General features: G+C 41.1%; 1 protein-coding gene across 3 annotated transcripts; it reads left to right on the forward strand.

Annotated features, from left to right (window-relative positions):
- The first annotated feature begins 5,687 nt into the window (after window positions 1–5,687).
- Window positions 5,688–17,771, forward strand: LOC139560637 (armadillo repeat-containing protein 1-like). 3 transcript variants are annotated; one of them, XM_071377593.1, is made up of 8 exons: window positions 5,842–6,185; window positions 9,083–9,160; window positions 9,708–9,907; window positions 10,412–10,503; window positions 13,445–13,631; window positions 14,393–14,509; window positions 15,007–15,081; window positions 15,359–17,771. In XM_071377593.1, exons 3-8 carry the CDS (start codon window positions 9,746–9,748, stop codon window positions 15,548–15,550), a joined length of 825 nt encoding a protein of 274 aa, XP_071233694.1. In that variant the 5' UTR covers window positions 5,842–6,185; window positions 9,083–9,160; window positions 9,708–9,745; the 3' UTR covers window positions 15,551–17,771. The 3 variants fall into 3 exon arrangements, with proteins under 3 accessions (XP_071233696.1, XP_071233694.1, XP_071233695.1); XM_071377595.1 differs by lacking the exons at window positions 5,842–6,185; window positions 9,083–9,160 and adding an exon at window positions 5,688–5,835; XM_071377594.1 differs by lacking the exon at window positions 9,083–9,160.
- Window positions 17,772–19,130: the final 1,359 nt, after the last annotated feature.

Genomic DNA, 19,130 nt, shown 5'->3' on the forward strand with positions numbered 1-19,130 from the left:
TGCGTTTGATTTATTTTCCTCTGTACAGTTTAAAGCCCCAGCCATTCTTTACAGTTCTACAAAGAATGTTCTATTCTCTCTGGGGTTTTGCATAGAGGAGGGATAAATAAGAGTGCAAAGGCATGATTGGGTTTTGATAGTGTCGATTTAGATTTTTTAAATTAAAGATACTGATAAAGGTTTCCCTTTGATCTGTGGTTTTATTGTATCGACATATCACTTTGTAGAGGTCTGCCATTAATACAGATCTAGTAGGCTAGATATCCATCCTCAAAAAGGACTTTAGTTTTTGTCTGACTTTTTCCCATATCTAACTTCTCTATTTTTATTTAATTTTATTTGACCTTTATTTAACTAGGCAAGTCAGTTAAGAACAAATTCTTATTTTCAATGATGGCCTAGGAACTGTGAATATATATGAAATGGATGGTTGTAAACAAATATTTTACTACAAAAGTGGTTCAATTGATAGATATACACACAGCATTAGGATATATTAAGCATTTTGGGAATATGGATCATTTTAGGAATATAGACCTGTAAGCACACAGATACAATAGGTGTAAATATCAACTATGAATATTTATGATGAACTTTGCTTTCATTCAATGCTGTATGGTCCTCCCTGACAACAAATGCATACAGTTACACGTGTTGATGTTGTGGCTATTGCAATCAGCTCTAAGGCAAGTGGGCTCAGACACTGAAAACTAAAACAAATTCATTCTAAGGTTCCTCTGGATTGTTACATGTTCAGCCCCTAGTCTTGCAAATGTGTTAGGAGCCCCCATTAGATTTTTCTCTAAATTCAATATGGCTGCTACAGTACTGTTAAATGGTTGTTTTAATGTTTTAAATTAGATTTGTTTTGTTGTGTGTACCTGTACTCAATATTTTTGTGTACTTCAACTATGTTAGGAATCCCAAATGGCCACCATATACACTCAAAACATCTTTGTCTAGATATATAAAAAGGCAACAGACTGCTTGGCATGGCAAGTCCAAGCATTTCATGTCACAAGCTTCTTTGAGGATCAATGAGGCAACTGGGAGGCTCCAATGAAAGGAAAAATAATCCAACCCTGGACTCTGACACTCTCCCTAGCTCTACAATGGCCAGAAACAAAAGCTTTCTCCTGAAACTCGTCAGTCTATTCTTGTTCTGAGAAATGAAGACTATTCCATGCGAGAAATTGCCAAGAAACTGAAGATCTCGTACAACGCTGTGTACTACTCCATTCACAGAACAGTTCAAACGGGCTCTAACCAGAATAGAAAGAAGAGTGGGAGGCCCTGGTGCACAACTGAGCAAGAGAACAAGTACATTAGAGTGTCTAGTTTGAGAAACAGACGCCTCACAAGTCCTCAACTCACAAGTCCTCAAAAAATAGTTTGCTAAATGATTTGTTTCTGGCCTTTTTGAGCCTGTAATCGAACCCACAAATGCTGATGCTCCAGATAGTCAACTAGTCTAAAGAACACTAGTTTTATTGCTTCTTTAATCAGAACAACAGTTTTCATCTGTGCTAACATAATTGCAAAAGGGTTTTCTAATGATCAATTAGTCTTTTAAAATTATAAACTTGGATTAGCTAACACAACGTGTCATTGGAACACAGCAGTGATAGTTGCTGATAACGGGCCTCTGTACGCCTATGTAGATATTCCATAAAAAATCTGCCGTTTCCAGCTACAATAGTCATTTACAACATTAACAATGTCTACACTGTATTTCTGATCAATTTGATGTTATTTTAATGGACAAAAAATTAGCTTTTCTTTCAAAAACAAGGACATTTCTAAGTGACCCCAAACTTTTGAACGGTAGTGTATATGTGTGTGGGGCTGTGCTATTTCCCTCACAACCAACACTTCTTAGTCATAGTATATGACCTCGCTACACTAACTAACCTCTAAGTAACCTGTTGTCACCCTTACAGGTTCTGTCACTCTCCACATCTCCTGCTGGGTGTGCTCCAGTCTGTAATCAATGCCAACCACCCACAATTAATATCGGCCAAATTATAATCCTACCCGACTTCCAAAGGAATATAAAGAAATACGTAGGACGTGACCTGCAGGACTTTTTGCCACATTCAACATAAAAAACTCCACTCACAGGCCAATAAGGGCTCCCGAGTGGCGCAGTGGTCTGAGGCACTGCATCTCAGTGCAAGAGGCATCACTACAGTCCCTGATTTGAATCCAGGCTGTATCACATCCGGTTTTGATTGCGTGTCCCATAGGGCGGCGCACAATTGGCCCAGCATCGTCTGTGTTTGGCCGGGTTTGGCCGTCATTGTAAATAAGAATTTGTTCTTAACCGACTTGCCTAGTTAAATAAAGGTTACTACACATTAGGCATTGGAAAGATCTAAAAGCAAGTATGTTTGTGACAGCCATTTCATAGAATTTCCTTCACAAACAGACAACCAACCATTCCACAACTGGAGTATCCCCAGCATAATTAAGGCTGTGATAACATTCCAGTTGGTCAATGGGTCTCATTGGCATGCAAGCTGCATCTACTAACTGCCTATACCGAACTATAGAAATGGAAACTGATCACCCCACAGCCCCAATACCCATCCAGTCATACAGGAAGGATACTGCCCTTGTTGCTGCAGCTTGCCCAGAATGACCAGTTAGCTGTGCAAGCTGGTCAAACCCCAGAACTACAACCACCCCTGGCTACCCTGATAGGACACACTCCCCACTTGGCACAGATGTCAGTTCAACATCTAGTTTTGATTATATTTGGTTAAGTTGTCAACTAACGTGAATTCAATGTGAAATCAACAAAATATGTCACCATGTCATTGGATGTAGGTTAAAAAAAGACGGAATTCCCATACATTGATTACTTTAAAAAAAAATCCAATCAGTTTTCCACGTTGATTCAACGTCATCACATTTAATATTGGGGGATGAAATTCTTTGGAAACAACATTGATTTTATCCGTTTTTTCCCAGTGGGTCATGTCCTGGTCACCTCAAAGACGTTAAATCAGCCTTTCACACTTAGTTTTAGTGGATTAAAAGAGGGCTGTACATATACACTACTAGAGTAGCTGACTGTTGTATTACTGTTGCTTTCCTGTAACTTGGTTACACTACTGTGTACTGATGACTCCTTTCTGCCCCCAGTCCACCTGGTCATGCTGCTGCTCCAGTTACAACTGTTCTGCCTGTGGCTATGGAACCCTGACCTGTTCACTGGACGTGCTACCTTGTCCCGGACCTGCTGTTTTGGAATCTCTCTCTACCGCACCTGCTGTCTCTAACTCTGAATGATCAGCTTTGAAAAGCCAACTGACATTTACTCCTGAGGTGCTGACCTGTTGCACCCTCTACAACCACTGTGATTATTATTATATGACCCTGCTGGTCATCTATGAACGTTTGAACATCTTGGCCATATTCTGTTATAATCTCCACCCGGCACAGCCAGAAGACGACTGGCCACCCCTCAGAGCCTGGTTCCTCTCTAGGTTTCTTCCTAGGTTCCTGTATTTCTAGGGAGTTTTTCCTAGCCACCGTACTTCTACATCTGCATTGCTTGCTGTTTGGGGTTTTAGGCTGGGTTTCTGTACAGCACTTGTGACATAGGCTGATGTAAAAAGGGCTTTATAAATTACATTTGATTGATTGATTGATACTTGTGTCATGACAGGCTTATTATATTTTGTGCAATTGCCCATTGTTGATATGCTGTAAGTGTGTGAATGAGATTAAAATATGAACACGCATTGAAAAACCAGTTGGCTTTGGTTATTCAAACAAGGGAGGCATGGCCGTGCCATTCCTGGTCCTAGATATACCAAGAGTGTATAGTGTTTTGTACACAATTCTGTAAAAATGCCTCTTGTGTACACAATTCCTACTTACAGATCGTTTACCCGACATCAAATGTTGTTATGGCACCCATGTAGTACTTTTGACGCCATATTCGGTTTGAGGCAAAATATAAAGATAATCTGTGATGCCCCCCTGATTTAATTTCAAGACTAGGGGCTAAGGATACAACATACATTACTAAGCTAAGGATCCTGGGACTAAACACCTCCCTCTGCAACTGGATCCTGGACTTCCTGACGGGCCGCCCCAGGTGGTGAGGGTAGGTAGCAACACATCTGCCACACTGATCCTCAACATTGGAGCCCCTCAGGGGTACGTGCTCAGCCCATCCTGTACTCCCTGTTCACTCACAACCTCGTGGCCAGGCACGACTCCAACACCATCATCAAGTTTGTAGACGACACAACAGTGGTAGGGCTGATCACCGACAACGACAAGACAGCCTATAGGGAGGAGGTCGGGTGGTACCAAAATAACAACCTATCCCACAACGTAACCAAGACTAAGGAGATGATTGTGGACTACAGGAAAAGGAGGACCGAGCACCCCCCCATTCTCATCGACAGGGCTGTAGTGGAGCAGGTTGAGAGCTTCAAGTACCTTGGTGTCCACATCACCAACAAACTAGAATGGTCCAAACACACCAAGACAGTCGTGAAGAGGGCACGACAAAGCCTATTCCCACTCAGGAAACTAAAAAGATTTGGCATGGGTCCTCAGATCCTCTAAAGGTTCTACAGCTGCAACAGAGAGCATCCTGACTGGTTGCATCACTGCCTGGTACGGCAACTGCTCGGCCTCCGACCGCAAGGCACTACAGAGGGTTGTACGGCCCAGTACATCACTGGGGCTAAGCTGCCTGCCATCCAGGACCTCTACACCAGGCGGTGTCAGAGGAAGGCCCTAAAATGTGTCAAAGACCCCAGCCACCCCAGTTATAGACTGTTCTCTCTACTTCCGCATGGCAAGCGGTACCGGAGCGCCAAGTCTAGGACCAAAAGGCTTCACAACAGCTTTTACCCCCAAGCCATAAGACCCCTGAACAGGTAATCAAATGGCTACCCGGACTATTTGCATTGTGTGTCCCCCCCAACTCTCTTTTACGCTGCTGCTACTCTCTCTTGATCATATCTGCATAGTCACTTTAACTATACATTCATGTACATACTACCTTAATTAGCCCGACTACCCGGTGCCCCCGCACATTGGCTACCCAGACTATCTGCATTGTGTCCCGCCACCCACCAACCCCTCTTTTACGATACTGCTACTCTCTGTTTATCACATATGCATAGTCACTTTAACCATACCTACATGTACATACTACCTCAATTAGCCCGACTAACCGGTGCCTGTATATAGCCTCACTACTGTTATTTATCAGTCTTTTCACAGTTTTTTTTTTTATTTCTTTACTTATTTATTGTTTACCTAATAGCTATTTTTTTACTTAAAAATTGCACTGTTGGTTAGGGCCTGTAAGTAAGCGTTTCACTGTAAGGTCTAGTACACCTGTTGTATTCGGCGCACGTGACAAATAAACTTTGATTTGAACATCCTTTAAGGAACCTTGGACCCCCCCAAAAAAAATCGCTGTCTGAGCCCACTTGTTTTCCTTGAGCCGATTACAATAGTCACAACATTAAAAAACGTGTAACTGTATGCATTTTTGTCAGGCAGCACCATACAGTACTGAATGAGAGCATATAGATGTATCATGTGACTGACTGATCTACAAATAAAAATTAGTAGCTATTTATAATGGAAGGTGATTCGCAGATTAGTCCATCGGAAGTCGGCTGCACTATCCGCTTCCAACAAGCCCAACATCTGACGTCAAGCACAGGGCGTCGGCTCTTTCACTTCAAGAACAATGCAGCTGAATGGCATGTCGCCTCCAACCGCCAATCAGAGACGTTTATAGTGGAGAGTGGCCGCTTCGACAACACATCAACAAAGGCAAAATACCGTAAAAATGTATATATCTTTAAACAAAATATGAAAACAAAAATGTACTTTTTGGTCTTCATTTAAAGTTAACAGTGTGGTTAATGTTAGCTCTAAAATCAGATTTTAAGAAGATACATTTTAAAAATAGGCACGGTTTATGACTGTGTGGTTGCGTTAACTACTGACGACCCTGCTCACCAAGGAAAAAAGGTCCTGTTTGTGGCTTGCCGAATACCAGATTTTTGTAATGGAATAACATGTACAAAAAAATAAGCTTTTGGCTACATGTGTTATTTCACCCGTCGGATTTGCTTCATGCTGTCTTTCTCGGACGCTGTGTGCACATTGTGCTGGTCGGAAGAGCCATTTATTTGAAGGTATGCGGCTGTTTTGCTAGAAAATGCTAGCTAGCTGGCAATGCTAACTAGAGATGTTCGCTGTGTTCAATGATTTGAGCCCTTGTTTTGCTAAATACTGTTGGAATTGCATGCAGAACAATGGTGAATAATCTTGCAAGTTTGGTAACAATTAAGTTACACTCAGCCAATAGTTAACAGTATCTAGGCAACTAAATGTACTAACGTTAGCTAGCTATATTTTCCACAATAATATGTTATAAATACACTCGCCTGTCCTCAACACGTAGCTAGCCCTAAGACTCATCGGACGAAGGCGTCTTCTGTACGGGGGGAATTTTGTTAGGAGCACCGATGCTCAATCTTAACATGTATTATTAGGAACGATCTTTCATATCAGCGAGAAATTATTTTCAAATGGGTTAGTGTTCACACACGGCCATATTTCTATGTTACAGTGCTTGTTTATATAAGAGGGTGCTAATGAACTCGTCAAGTGTAGCGGATGGGAAGTTTAATCAGATGGAGGCATCTAGTTGTATGGATCTGTGCAAAACTGCTACGTAAGTGTTTTTGTTTTTAAATAAGGGCCATATGTTTAGAATGTTGTACCCAAGCAATGATTATTGACGTTTTCTAAACGTTAAAACATAACTTCGGGATTGTAATTCACATAAGGTAGTCGGGGGCGAAACTAATGGCAGACCCGTGCGAGAGGCAGGTTGAGGTTTCCAGGGTTAGAGTAGTGCAGAAGTTGTCATATGCTGAGAAAGTAGACGATGGGTCAAGGTGGAGGGATCCTGAGAGGAGTGGTGAGTAGTAGATCTGTACCAGTACAGAGGGATAAACCAACAAGTGATATATTTCAGTAAGATTGGAATTTTGGCATTTATAGTAATAGTTATCAACTGCACAGCAGGGATGGAACGTAAGTCGCAGAAAATAGAGGTTATGGTGGCAGCTGCAGAGAGGTATTTGGGTATGCGAGACTTAAAATCAGAAGAGTTACAGGGTGTGTTAAGTGGTGGTGTCCCATCCTTTCAGGCTGTTGGCCTGAAGTAGGACTAAATACATTTAAATAGCATAGTATGGTATTTTCTTTTTTTCTTTTGAGAGAAATTAAGCAAAGAAAATATAAGGGAGTTATACTCCAGTCTAGTAGGTGGCAGTAATGCAACATTTATTGGAAGCCGTTAAACCTCATCGAAGAAGGAGAACTAATGGCTGAAAGCTGTAGGGAGAATGTAGAATGCCACCTAGTTGTCGAGGGCTAGGTAGATAGCTAGCTACCAAGAGCGCTTGTCTAACTTTGATCCTGGCAGTAACAGTTAACATAGGTATAGTGCCTTCAGAAATTATTTACACCCCTTGATTTTTTTCCAGATTTTGTTATTACAAAGTTGGAATAAACTTGATTTCATTTTTTTGTCAATGATCTACACAATACTCTAAGTGGAAGAAAAATTCAGATTAATTTTTATTTTTTTATTAATGGAAAATAAAACACTAATATATCTTATTCAACCCCCTGAGTTAGAATCACCTTTGGCAGCGATTACAACTGTGTCTTTCTGGGTAACGTTAAGTCTTTAAGACCACGACCTGGATTGTACAATATTTGCTCATTATTCTTTTTTTATTTTTTATTCTTCAAGCTCTGTTAAATTGGTTGTTCATCATTGATAGACACCCATGTTTAAGTCTTGACATAGGTTTTCAAGCTGATTTAAGTCAAAACTGTAACTAGGCCACTTAGGAACATTCAATGTCATCTTGGTAAGGAACTCCAGTGTATATTTGGCATTGTTTTAGGTAATTGTCCTGCTGAAAGGTGAATTTGTCTCCCAGTTTCTGTTGGAAAGCAGACTTAACCAAGCTCGTCACTTTTTATCCTAAAAAACTCCCTAGTCCTTGCTGATGACAAGTGTAACTCATGTGAAATGGCTAGCTAGTTAGCGGGTACGCGCTAATAGCGTTTCAATCGATTACGTCACTTGCTCTGAGACTTGAAGTAGGGTTTCCCCTTGCTCTGCAATAGTCGCGGCTTTTGTGGAGCGATGGGTAACGACGCTTCGTGGGTGACTGTTGATGTGTGCAGAGGGTTCCTGGTTCGCGCCCGTGTCGGGGCGAGGGGACGGTCTAAAGTTATACTGTTACATTGATGCTGTTGACCCGGATCACTGGTTGCTGCGGAAAAGGAGGAGGTCGAAAGGGGGGTGAGTGTAACTGATGTGAAATGGCTAGCTAGTTAGCGGGTACGCGCTAATAGCGTTTCAATCGGTTACGTCACTTGCTCTGAGACTTGAAGTAGGGTTTCCCCTTGCTCTGCAATAGCCGCGGCTTTTGTGGAGCGATGGGTAACGACACTTCGTGGGTGACTGTTGTTGACCTGGTTACTGTGCAGAGGGTTCCTGGTTCGCGCCCGTGTCGGGGCGAGGGGACGGTCTAAAGTTATACTGTTACACAAGCATGCCCAACATGATGCAGCCACCACCATGCTTGAAAATATTTTAGTGATACAATCAGTGATATGTTGTGCTAGATTTTCCCCGCTTTTGTATTCCAAACAAATTCATTTCTTTGCCACATTATTAGCAGTTTTATTTTAGTGCCTTATTGCAAACAGGATACATGTTTTGGAATATTTTTTTATGTACAGGCTTTATTCTTTTCACTCTGTCATTCATGTTAGTATTGTGGAATGTTGTTGATCCATCCTCAGTAATCTCCTATCACATCCATTAAACTCTGTTTTAAATCCCTGAATGATTTCATTCCTCCATCAACTGAGTTAAGAAGGGCGGCAGTATTTTTTTTGTTTCTTGTGACTGGGTGTATTAATACACTATCCAAAGTGTAATTAATAACTGCACCATGCTCAAAGGAATGTCTGCTTTTCCCCCCCCATCTACCAATAGGTGCCCTTTGCAAATCATTGGAAAATCTCCCTGTTCTTTGGTTGAATCTGTGCTTGAAATTCACTTCTCGGCTTACAGGTAATTGTATGTCTTAGGTACAGAGATGTTTAAAAAAAAAAAATAATAATGTTAAACACTGTTATTGCATACAGAGTCGGTCCATGAAACATATTATGTAACTTGTGAAGCACATTTTTTCTCCTGAATTTATTTAGGCTTGCCATAACAGAAGGGTTGAATACTTATTGACTCAAGAAATGTCAGCTTTTAATTTGTAAACATTTCTAAAAACATAATTCCACTGTGACATTATGGGGTATTGTGTGTAGATCAGTGACACTAAATCTCAAGTTAAGCCATTTCAAATTCAGGCTGTAACACAACAAAATGTGAAAAAAGTCAAGGGGTGAGAGTACTTTCTGAAGACACTGTATGTTTACTAAACACACATTATTTATATTGCAGTAAGTCATACGCTGTTGTTCTGGGGAATGTAGCTATCTAGCTCCATACTAGGGTTACAGTAGCTAGAGTATTGAATTTACTATTGAGTTAGCTAAGACATTTAACAGCAGCAGATGACATGTTTCCTAATGTCAGCCCCTCCATCTCTTCTCCTCCTCAGTCGATTCAGTCTTGTATGGGTCTGTAAGAGGCATCATCATGAGTGGGGAGCCAGACGCTTTGGCTGTGGTGAACCAGCTGAGGGATCTTGCTGCAGATCCCATGAACAGAAGAGCCATCGTTCAGGACCAAGGTTGCTTACCGGGACTCATCCTTTTTCTGGACCACCCCAACCCCCAGGTTGTCTACTCAGCACTCCTGGTAAGGCCCCAAGTAGCGGATGCATTGCGTTCTAAAAGTGTCTGCATACATACGTTTGGTTTGCTACTAGCAGATCTCGGCTAGGCATACTCCCTAAAGACTTTTGCTTGAATAACAAGAGAAAAGCTGCAATATTACTGTCCCTCTTGAGCCACCGTTGCAACAACAAAGTAACACTTCCTCAAAATAGTCTGAAGTAATATGAGATCAAGAAATCTATCATTAACTTTGACATTTTTGCCAGGTAGGTCTTAGTCGTGTAATTTTACATCTAGCTAAACGATTTGGTGCAGTACTTCTCGTGAAAAAAATGTGCCTGAAAAAGTAGTAGTGCACTGCAGACAGTCGGGCCGAGCTGGTCAATGACCTGGTTACTGAAGTGACTTGTCTGTTTCTAATCTTAATTCAAATACCATGCTCCTTAACCTTGGATGTGGAAATGTAATTTTGCTGTGGGATGAATGCATTTCTTATGTTCCTAAATTGTGATTGTGTCCCCTTCAGGCTGTGCGCTACCTCGCAGAATGCCATCAAAACAAGGAGAAAATGAGAGGAGAGCTTGGGATGATATTAAGTCTTCAGAATGTCATGCAAAAGTGAGTATATGGCCCTTGTGGAAGCCCAAATCATGATGGTCTTGTCTCACTCATCTTCTCTGTTGATATCATTATCAAATAGAAAATATTTTTCATTATTTGCAAATGTTTCTTTGCATCTCTTCTTTTTCCGTGTGAGACGCACAGTTGCAAAACGCAACAGGTCCTAAACTCATGTCAAACATTACGTAGTTCATCTCCTTAGACCCAGATGTTTCTCTAAGTAGCATTTTGTGTGTGTTCTGTCTTCTCATAGTGAGTATGCATAAAATAAATAGAGAAACAAACATTCTGAGCAAGAGCTAGAGGTATTTTTGTTGCAAAAACGGATTTGCAATTTTGCTTGGGTCTCACAGTTAAAGGCCCAGTGCAGTCTGTGTTTTATATGCTGAACAAAAATATGAATGAAACATGCAAAATTTCACAGTTACAGATCATATAAGGAACTCAGTCAATTGAAATAAATAAATTAGGCCCTAATCTATGGATTTCACATGACTGGGAATACAGATATGCATCTGTTGGTCACAGATACCTTAAAAAAAAGGTAAGGGAGTGTATCAGAAAACCAGTTAGTATCTGGTGTGACCACCATTTGCCTCATGCAGTGTGAGACATCTCCTTCACATAGAGTTGATCAGGTCGTTGATTGTGGAATGTTGTCCCAATCTTCAATGGCTGTGAGAAATTGCTGGATATTGGCCGGGAACTGGAACCTGCTGTCGTACACATCAATCCAGAGCATCCCAAACATGCTCAATGGGTGACATGTCTGGTGAGTATGGAAGAACTGGGACATTTTCAGCTTTCAGGAATTGTTTACAGATCAAATTGCCATCGATAAAATGCAATTGTGTTCGTTATCCATAGCTTATGCCTGCCCATACCATAACCCCACTGCCACCATGGGGCACTCTGTTCACAATGTTAACATCAGCAAACCACTCGCCTACACGACGGCATCAGCCATCTGCCCGGTAATCCAGCCACCTGCGAGGTGTGGCATATCAAGAAGCTGATTAAACAGCGTGATCATTACACAGGTGCACCTTGTGATGGGGATAATAAAAGGCCACTCTAAAATGTGCAGTTTTGTCACACAACCGTCTCAAGTTGAGGGAGCGTGCAATTGGCATGCTGATTGCAGAAACGTCCAACAGAGCTGTTGCCAGAGAATTGAATGTTAATTTCTTGACCATAAACCGCCTTTATGGGTTTAAAGATTAACTTCTTGTGAATCCAACCACGGTGTCAGATTTAAAAAAATGCTTTACGGTGAAAGCATACCGTACGATTATTTGAGAACATAGCCCACTAGACAAATCATTACAAACAGTAACCAGCCAAGTAGAACAGTTACACAAGTCAGAAATAGAGATACAATTAATCCCTTACCTTTGATGATCTTCATATGTTTGCACTCAGCAGACATTCATTTACTCAATAAATGTTCCTTTTGTTCGATAGTCTCGTTATATCCAAAAATCTCCGTTGTTCGCGTTTTCTTCAGTAATCCACCGGCTCAAACGCAGTCAAAACAGGAAGAAGAAAAAAATCAAAATTGTATCCGTAAAGTTCATAGAAACATGTCAAGCGATGTTTATATTCAATCCTCAGGTTGTTTTTAGCCTAAATAATCGATCATATTTCAACCGGACAATAACGTCGTCAATTTAAAAGGTAAACAAGAAACGCACTCTCTCCGTCTCGCCCATGAAAAAGCTCTGTGACACTTTAGGGTCCACTCATTCAGACTGCTCTTACTTCCTCATTTTTCAGAATACAAGCCTGAAACAATTTCTAAAGACTGTTGACATCTAGTGGAAGGCATAGACACTGCAATTTGAGTCCTAAGTCAATGGATACTGTAATGGCATTGAATAGAAAACTACAAAACCAACAACAAAAAATACTTCCTGAATGGATTTTTCTCAGGTTCTCAGGTTTTCACCTGCCAAATCAGTTCTGTTACACTCAGACACTATTTTAACAGTTTTGGAAACTTTAGAGTGTTTTCTATCCAAATCTACCAGTTATATGCATATCATATCTTCTGGGCCCGAGAAGCAGGCAGTTTAATTTGGGCATGCATTTCATCCAAAATTCCAAATGCTGCCCCCTACCCTAGAGAAGTTAAATGAGTTCGCTGAAGTTTGCAATTGTTTCAATTGACTATCATAACTTGCTGTAATGTTCACTCAGTGTACAAAACATTAGGAACACCTTCCTAATATTGAGTGGCACCACCTTTTGCCCTCAGAACAGCCTCAATTCGTCAGAGCATGGACTCTACAAGGTGTCAATCGTTCCACAGGGATGCTGGCCCATGTTGACTCCAAGGCTTCCCACAGTTGTCAAGTTGGCTGGATGTCCTTTTGGTGGTGGACCATTCTTGATACACACAGGAAACTGTTGAGCATGGAAAAACCCAGCAGCGTTGCAATTCTTGACACACTCAAACTGGTGCGCCTGGCACCTACTACCGTACCGTGTTCAAAGGCACAATCTATGTCTCAATTGTCTGAAGGTTTAAACATTTTAAAACTTGCAGGTTCCTTCTGACAATGCAAAAACAATAAGAAATAAAAAAAGATAAAAATACCAACAAAGTAAATGGCTCAGTAGAATAAAATAAACATTTTAGCATAAGTATAATACAGGAATAACATGTTTATATCAATAACAGCTATGTTTTTAGTTTTCCCCACTCAGACCACTCCCAGACAGTCCTAGGAAAATTGTTCCTTAAATCACTTCTATGCAGAGAGCAATTTATTTTGAATATGTTTGTCTTTATTTTTTTTTAAATAAAAACATTCACAGTAAGGTACAGAAATTAGTTGATATTGAGATAAAAACGGCTGCATTGGGCCTTTAAGAGCCAGTACGTTAACACTATTTTGAGATGATGACTAAAATCTTCCATCCCTTTCCCCCTTAGGACAACCACCCCGGGAGAGACCAAACTGCTGGCCTCAGAAATCTATGAACTCCTCCAGGCCTCTAACAGTGAGGATGCAGACAAGCCAGAGGAGCCCTTCTGCAGACGCAAGTCCCAGTTCTTCCTGGGCTCCACCAACAAGCAGGCCAAAACAGTGGTCCTCCACATAGATGGCCTGGATGACTCAGTGAGTGCCCATATACTGATCAATAAGTATATTGATAAGGAGACGGCTGTTATGAGAATTATGTTCTCAATGCACATAACCCAATTTAATTATATTACTCAGTCTGCAAACCAGAATTTGTAAGATCCTGGTCGAATGAAACAGACGGAGGCCCAGCTAAAATAGTCAAAAAGGTTTATTCACGGGAACGTTCTGGCGTGCACAGTACAAAGACCTTCATTTTATAGTGACACACATACTTCCACACACAACATTAGGTATCTACCCAGCCGACAGAGATTAGGGGAGTCTGTGAGAATAGGTTCTTCCCGCCCTCCCCCAAGATAGGGAGAGACCTGGGAAGTTCTCAGTGCCCCAGCCAAGGTCGGCACCGAATCTGGCTCAGACAGTCTGTTATCAAGATACTAGACATATTGTCACCAAAACATTAATTCTGACTAAGAACTACACTCCAGGATATATTATTCTACTGACTAAAACCACACACAGCATTAAAATAATCTAATGATTCTAATCAATTTCATACAATCATATGGTTTCAGAGTGTAATATTCTAATCATTTATTAAAATATATCCCATTATCAACGGCACACCATGCTAGCTCCAGTAACTTCTTTACTAAGATAAACCTGATATGTTACACAAAGAATGATGGGTTCTGTAATACATTATGCTATAGTTATTAGATAAGGTGACAGTTCTGGTACCACTACCTGATGTAAGCTGAGTTTATACAGTTATTCCCATTCATCTCCTCCAGAGCCGGAGGAGCCTTTGTGAAGAGGCCCTGTTGAAGATTCGAGGTGTCATCAGCTTCACATTCCAGATGGCCATTAAGAGGTGCATCATCAGAATCCGCTCAGACCTGAAGGCAGAGGTTAGTCACATTCTGTCTGTCCTATTACATTATATTCTGGAGAGGAGATGGAGGAGGGCAGAGGTGAGTCTAATCTCGGCAACCCAGAACCAATATCTTGCAGCTGCTTGATTAGGTGGGGGGAGATATGAGATATAACACTGAGTGTCAGAACCTGGATGGATCCTCTTTGGTAGCTCAACCCAACTCTCTGCAAGTCTCGGGCAAGTGTATGGGGCAAAAGTCCCCTCTCCTTCCCAAAGTTGAAAGATGCCAGGTGTAGGTGCATACCCTGAGAAATCTTGATTTATCCAAATAACCAGCCTTGAAAAATCTGCACACTGGAAGAATTGTTCCTCATTATTCATCAAATCCCGGAGTCCTTGGACAGATGTTAAACGTATGTCCACAAGAGATTTAAGGTGAGTTAAACAACCTGCGGCCCTGTAACACACGCTGAGGAGGGAATCATGGCTGATGTGTGTCGTTGTTAAATCAAATATCTGGTTCCTCTGTAGGCTCTGGGTTCTGCCATCGCATCAACTGAAGTAATGAAAGCTCAACAGGTGGTCAGGGGAGAGGATGGAAATGAGGTTTGTCTTTCTGAATGAATTCCCAGTTTTATGTTTCTGTTGTCTTAACAGAGCCTTGGTTGAATCTCTGTTATTTTCTAGTCTGTCAATTTGATTCCCAGAGAAGGTCTTTACAAATATTAAGGAATGATCTTTTCTCAAGGACAAAGCTTACAAAAAGAAGTTTGGTATCTAATCAGAATCTAAATTCAAATACCATGGTCCTTGACCTTTTATGCCAGGAATATCATCTATCTTGTAGTGCACATTGAATTGAGCTCTTCCTTTTGCTGTATAGGTAATCATCCCATTCCCAGAGGATGGTTCTGTAGCAGTGGAGCAGAATGTGGATCTTCCAGACTATCTTCCAGAGGAGGAGAGCCCATCCCAGGAGCCAGACAAGGCTGTGACCCGCGTGGGCACAGGGCAGGACGGAGCAGGCTGGCTAGGCACTGCTGCTAACTTTCTGTCCCGCTCTTTCTACTGGTGACTCCCAGACCACTTACACCTCTTCAGACAGAATCAGGCTCCCAGCTGCCAAAGAGCTGGACTGCCAAAGGCAATGTGTAACAACAAATGATTCCAACGGTATGCAGTACACACATGCACACACCCACAATCTTACACACACTCCCACCTGGCACCATACAGAATCACCAAGCCATTGAGGGAGAGGACCGGCTTCCGGAATGGATTCTTATTTCTTATCTTTTGGGTTTTGATTGAGAGCTAGACTATTCTTTCTGCAAATGTAAATGGGGCCATGTATTTGAAAACCAAAATGTCTTATTGTGAGGAGCTTTATTGTGGCAACATTAATAGGACTTGATCCATCAGAAACGTTGCCACAAAATGAAGTTCCTGTAGTTAGAATGATTTGAAGGATCTGAAATCATTATGGGTCTTTTTGACTGATCTTTGAACAATAACAGACCTCCTCCCCTCTTTTCTCAATGGGTATTGTAGAATATGCAGTAATCAGCATGTGTCCAGTTATCGTGCCTTTCGTTTCATTCTGTTTACATGGATACCCTTGCATGACTGACTGGCTGCTTTAGTTCTGAAGCCTGTAAGGCTCCTTACTTTAATATACCAAAGGTTACTGATGCAGACACTGTATCAACTCGTGTGGGTACTCTTTAAATTCCAATGCCAACTTAAATCATTCATTAAATATATGTGGAGGATTATGAGCAATGTTTAAAGGACTGTGTGGCTGGTTGGAGAAGAGATGTTTTATCTACAGTAAAAGCATGAATATTTTGCACAGTCTGAACACTGTGGTATTCTCGAACAATGTGCTGGCATGCTTTATTAGCTTGGTTTATGTTGAGTATTACTCATTACAGAACAATATTAGGATATATTTCCTAAGGAAGAGCATTGTTCCTCTTTAAGGTACAGCCTCTGACATTTTTTGGGAACAACATTCCTTTCCCCAATGTCTTGTATGATTTAGCGCATAGTTAAAAATAATACAAGGCTAAACATTGTCTTTGAGAGATTGACTACATAAACATTAATGGTTGAGCATTTGACCAAATTACGCAAGATTTTAGTTCTGGGCATACTGAGATTAGGCTAAACCTAACCTAACTCTCTAAATATATGTAGATGGAAATACACATTGTTAGATTTTAATTGGAAATGGATTGGCCAGCAGTGTCCTTAAACCTGTGGTTAAAAGGAGCTCATGTGGGTGCTGCTTTCTGTCAGGGTCAGCTGTAAGTGTTGAACAGTGAATGTTTTGGATTGTTCGGTCAATATAATGGATCACTTGCCATTGCCCAGCCTCTGAAATGGTTATGTTATCAGTGCATGTTACAGTGTATGAATGGGAAATGTTTTTGCTGAGCTTATTACTGTTCAAAGTAAATCTCCACATGAGAAGTCTTCAGTTTGGACCACCTATAGTACAGATGACAATCCTTTTTTAAAGTTCACCCACTGCCTCAAGGAAAAGTTCAGTTTTTGCCAAGTGTTTCTTGAAAGTGTCATTTTCTGTCTGTGGATGGAGAAAATAATTGTATAGAAATGTACTGTTGTCTTCTCCTTGTATGTGTTGCTTGCGTTAACATGTCCTATAGACTCTCCCACCTCGTACAATCACACCTGACTAGATTGTGACCGTCATGCCAGGGCAGAATGCATCCTATTTGCAAATACTGTATAGTTGTTCACACTTAATCAATGTGCATTGTTTACCAACAAAGTCATTCACTAGAAATATGTTTATCTTTGTCTTGTTATTGACTTGCTTTTTTTCCCCAGAAACCATTTATTAGATCAACTAACATTAATCAGGTCAGCCTTTTTGTTTGCCGGCTTTATTCCACTCAGGTGAAATTTCTATCATATAATCCACGGTCTAATCACTCGCTTAACCCCCAAAGATGAAATATTTACAACCTATTTATGTTTGTTTCTTTCCACCGATAATGTATGAACGCCAATCACAGAGGAATGTTCTGTGTGTATGTATGCACATCACGGAGATGTTTGCTGCCTGTCAGTTTGTCTGTAGTGTTATGGGCCATTGTGAGTGAGCTGTATGTTCCTAAAAGTTATATAAAAGAATATTAAAAAACAATGTTATTATATGAAATGTCCAATTGTTCATTTTATGGATGCTGATGGGATAGGGTACTGCCTTGAATGGAGGACATGACAGTTTGTTCAACATGACAATTAAAAATGTACACAATATAAAATGGTTTGGTTTCAATGAATGAATGAATTTCCCTTTTTACTGACAACTGATGTCTTTTACACATTACTGAGAAGTGTCTGACTTTCACTTTGTTTCCCACTGGCTTGACTTCCCTCTGTATGATTTGCTTGTGTTTGAATTCCCCAAAAAGTGAAGAGAAGCAGAATGTTGTTCCCCTGGGACATTACTAAAGGGCCTTGTCTTTGAGCTCCTTCCCATAATGTATGCTCGTCTCACTATTACTTTGGACCCAATAGGCTTGGAAAATGTCCAACCTCCCACATTTGAAACCAGTGGGGCCCTGTAGAGGAGAACAGGATGAGAATTATGCTAAGAGCCTCATTTATGGGTTTAGGCTACGGTTCTTTCCACAGACTTATCTTTGCTGCAATCCCAGCTCTTGTGACCTGCTCAACTGCCTGGAAGATAAATGTGTTAACGTGCACTCCCAGACAGCTATGTCCATACATCATCAAGTCTAGGTTTAGTATTACCACAGGTTTGGCATATTATTGAAGTAGAGTTGAAAACAGGACAGCCACAAGACATACAGACAGAAAAGAGCAGTGCTGCCGTTGTCATATGGCAGACTGTGTGACTGACTGACAATCCCAATGAAAATGCAGAGGAAGCAAAGCCCCATGTGACCTCAGCAGAGAAGTATCAATGGAATTCCCTTTGGGAATCTGCCCGCTATCATCAACATCGCTGCCTTTTATTCACAATGGGCAAACTGCATTCAGCAGCACACTCCATGCGTACTGGAAGAACAATAAAAAAGGAAGCCTCTACTTTTCCCCCTTATATTCAGGAGCTTACCTCTGTCTGAATGTCAAACTCTACGCTACCAAATATTGCTTGCATTCCAGAGTGACTTAGTCAGCAGTTTTCTCTAATGAATAAAATGAGAGTAAAATATTGAGGTATGTTGCAGTACAATACAGTAGACATAGGGTGTCAGTATTGCATCATCATTGTGTAGTTGTCAATCCACCAAGTTGCTTGATTTATATGAACTGAGAAATGCTTGATCATATACACTGAGTATACCAAACATTAGGAACACCTTCCTAATATTTAGTTGGAAGGTGTTCCAACTCCCCCCCCCCCCCCCCCCCACAAGGTGTCGAAAGAGTTCCACAGGGACATACACGGAAAACTGTTGAGTGTGAAAAACCCAGCAGCGTTGCAGTTCTTGACACACTCAAACCAATGCGCCTGGTACCTACCACCATACCCCATTCAAAGGCACTTCAATATTTTGTCTTGCTCATTCACCCTCTGAATGCACACATACCCAATCTATGTCTCAATTCTCTCAAGGCTTAAACATCATTCTTTAACCTGGCTCCTCCCCTTC

Source organism: Salvelinus alpinus, chromosome 30, assembly GCF_045679555.1.
Source record: "Salvelinus alpinus chromosome 30, SLU_Salpinus.1, whole genome shotgun sequence".
NCBI classification, from domain to species: Eukaryota; Metazoa; Chordata; class Actinopteri; order Salmoniformes; family Salmonidae; genus Salvelinus; species Salvelinus alpinus.

What these genes read in the sequence shown, in the direction of transcription:
- LOC139560637 (XM_071377595.1), top strand. Translation starts at nt 9,746, where the DNA reads ATGAGTGGGGAGCCAGACGCTTTGGCTGTGGTGAACCAGCTGAGGGAT. An exon ending in GCTCAGACCTGAAGGCAGAG is followed by an intron (nt 14,510 to 15,006) that starts GTTAGTCACATT and finishes GTTCCTCTGTAG; the next exon opens with GCTCTGGGTTCTGCCATCGC. An exon ending in GGGGAGAGGATGGAAATGAG is followed by an intron (nt 15,082 to 15,358) that starts GTTTGTCTTTCT and finishes TTTGCTGTATAG; the next exon opens with GTAATCATCCCATTCCCAGA.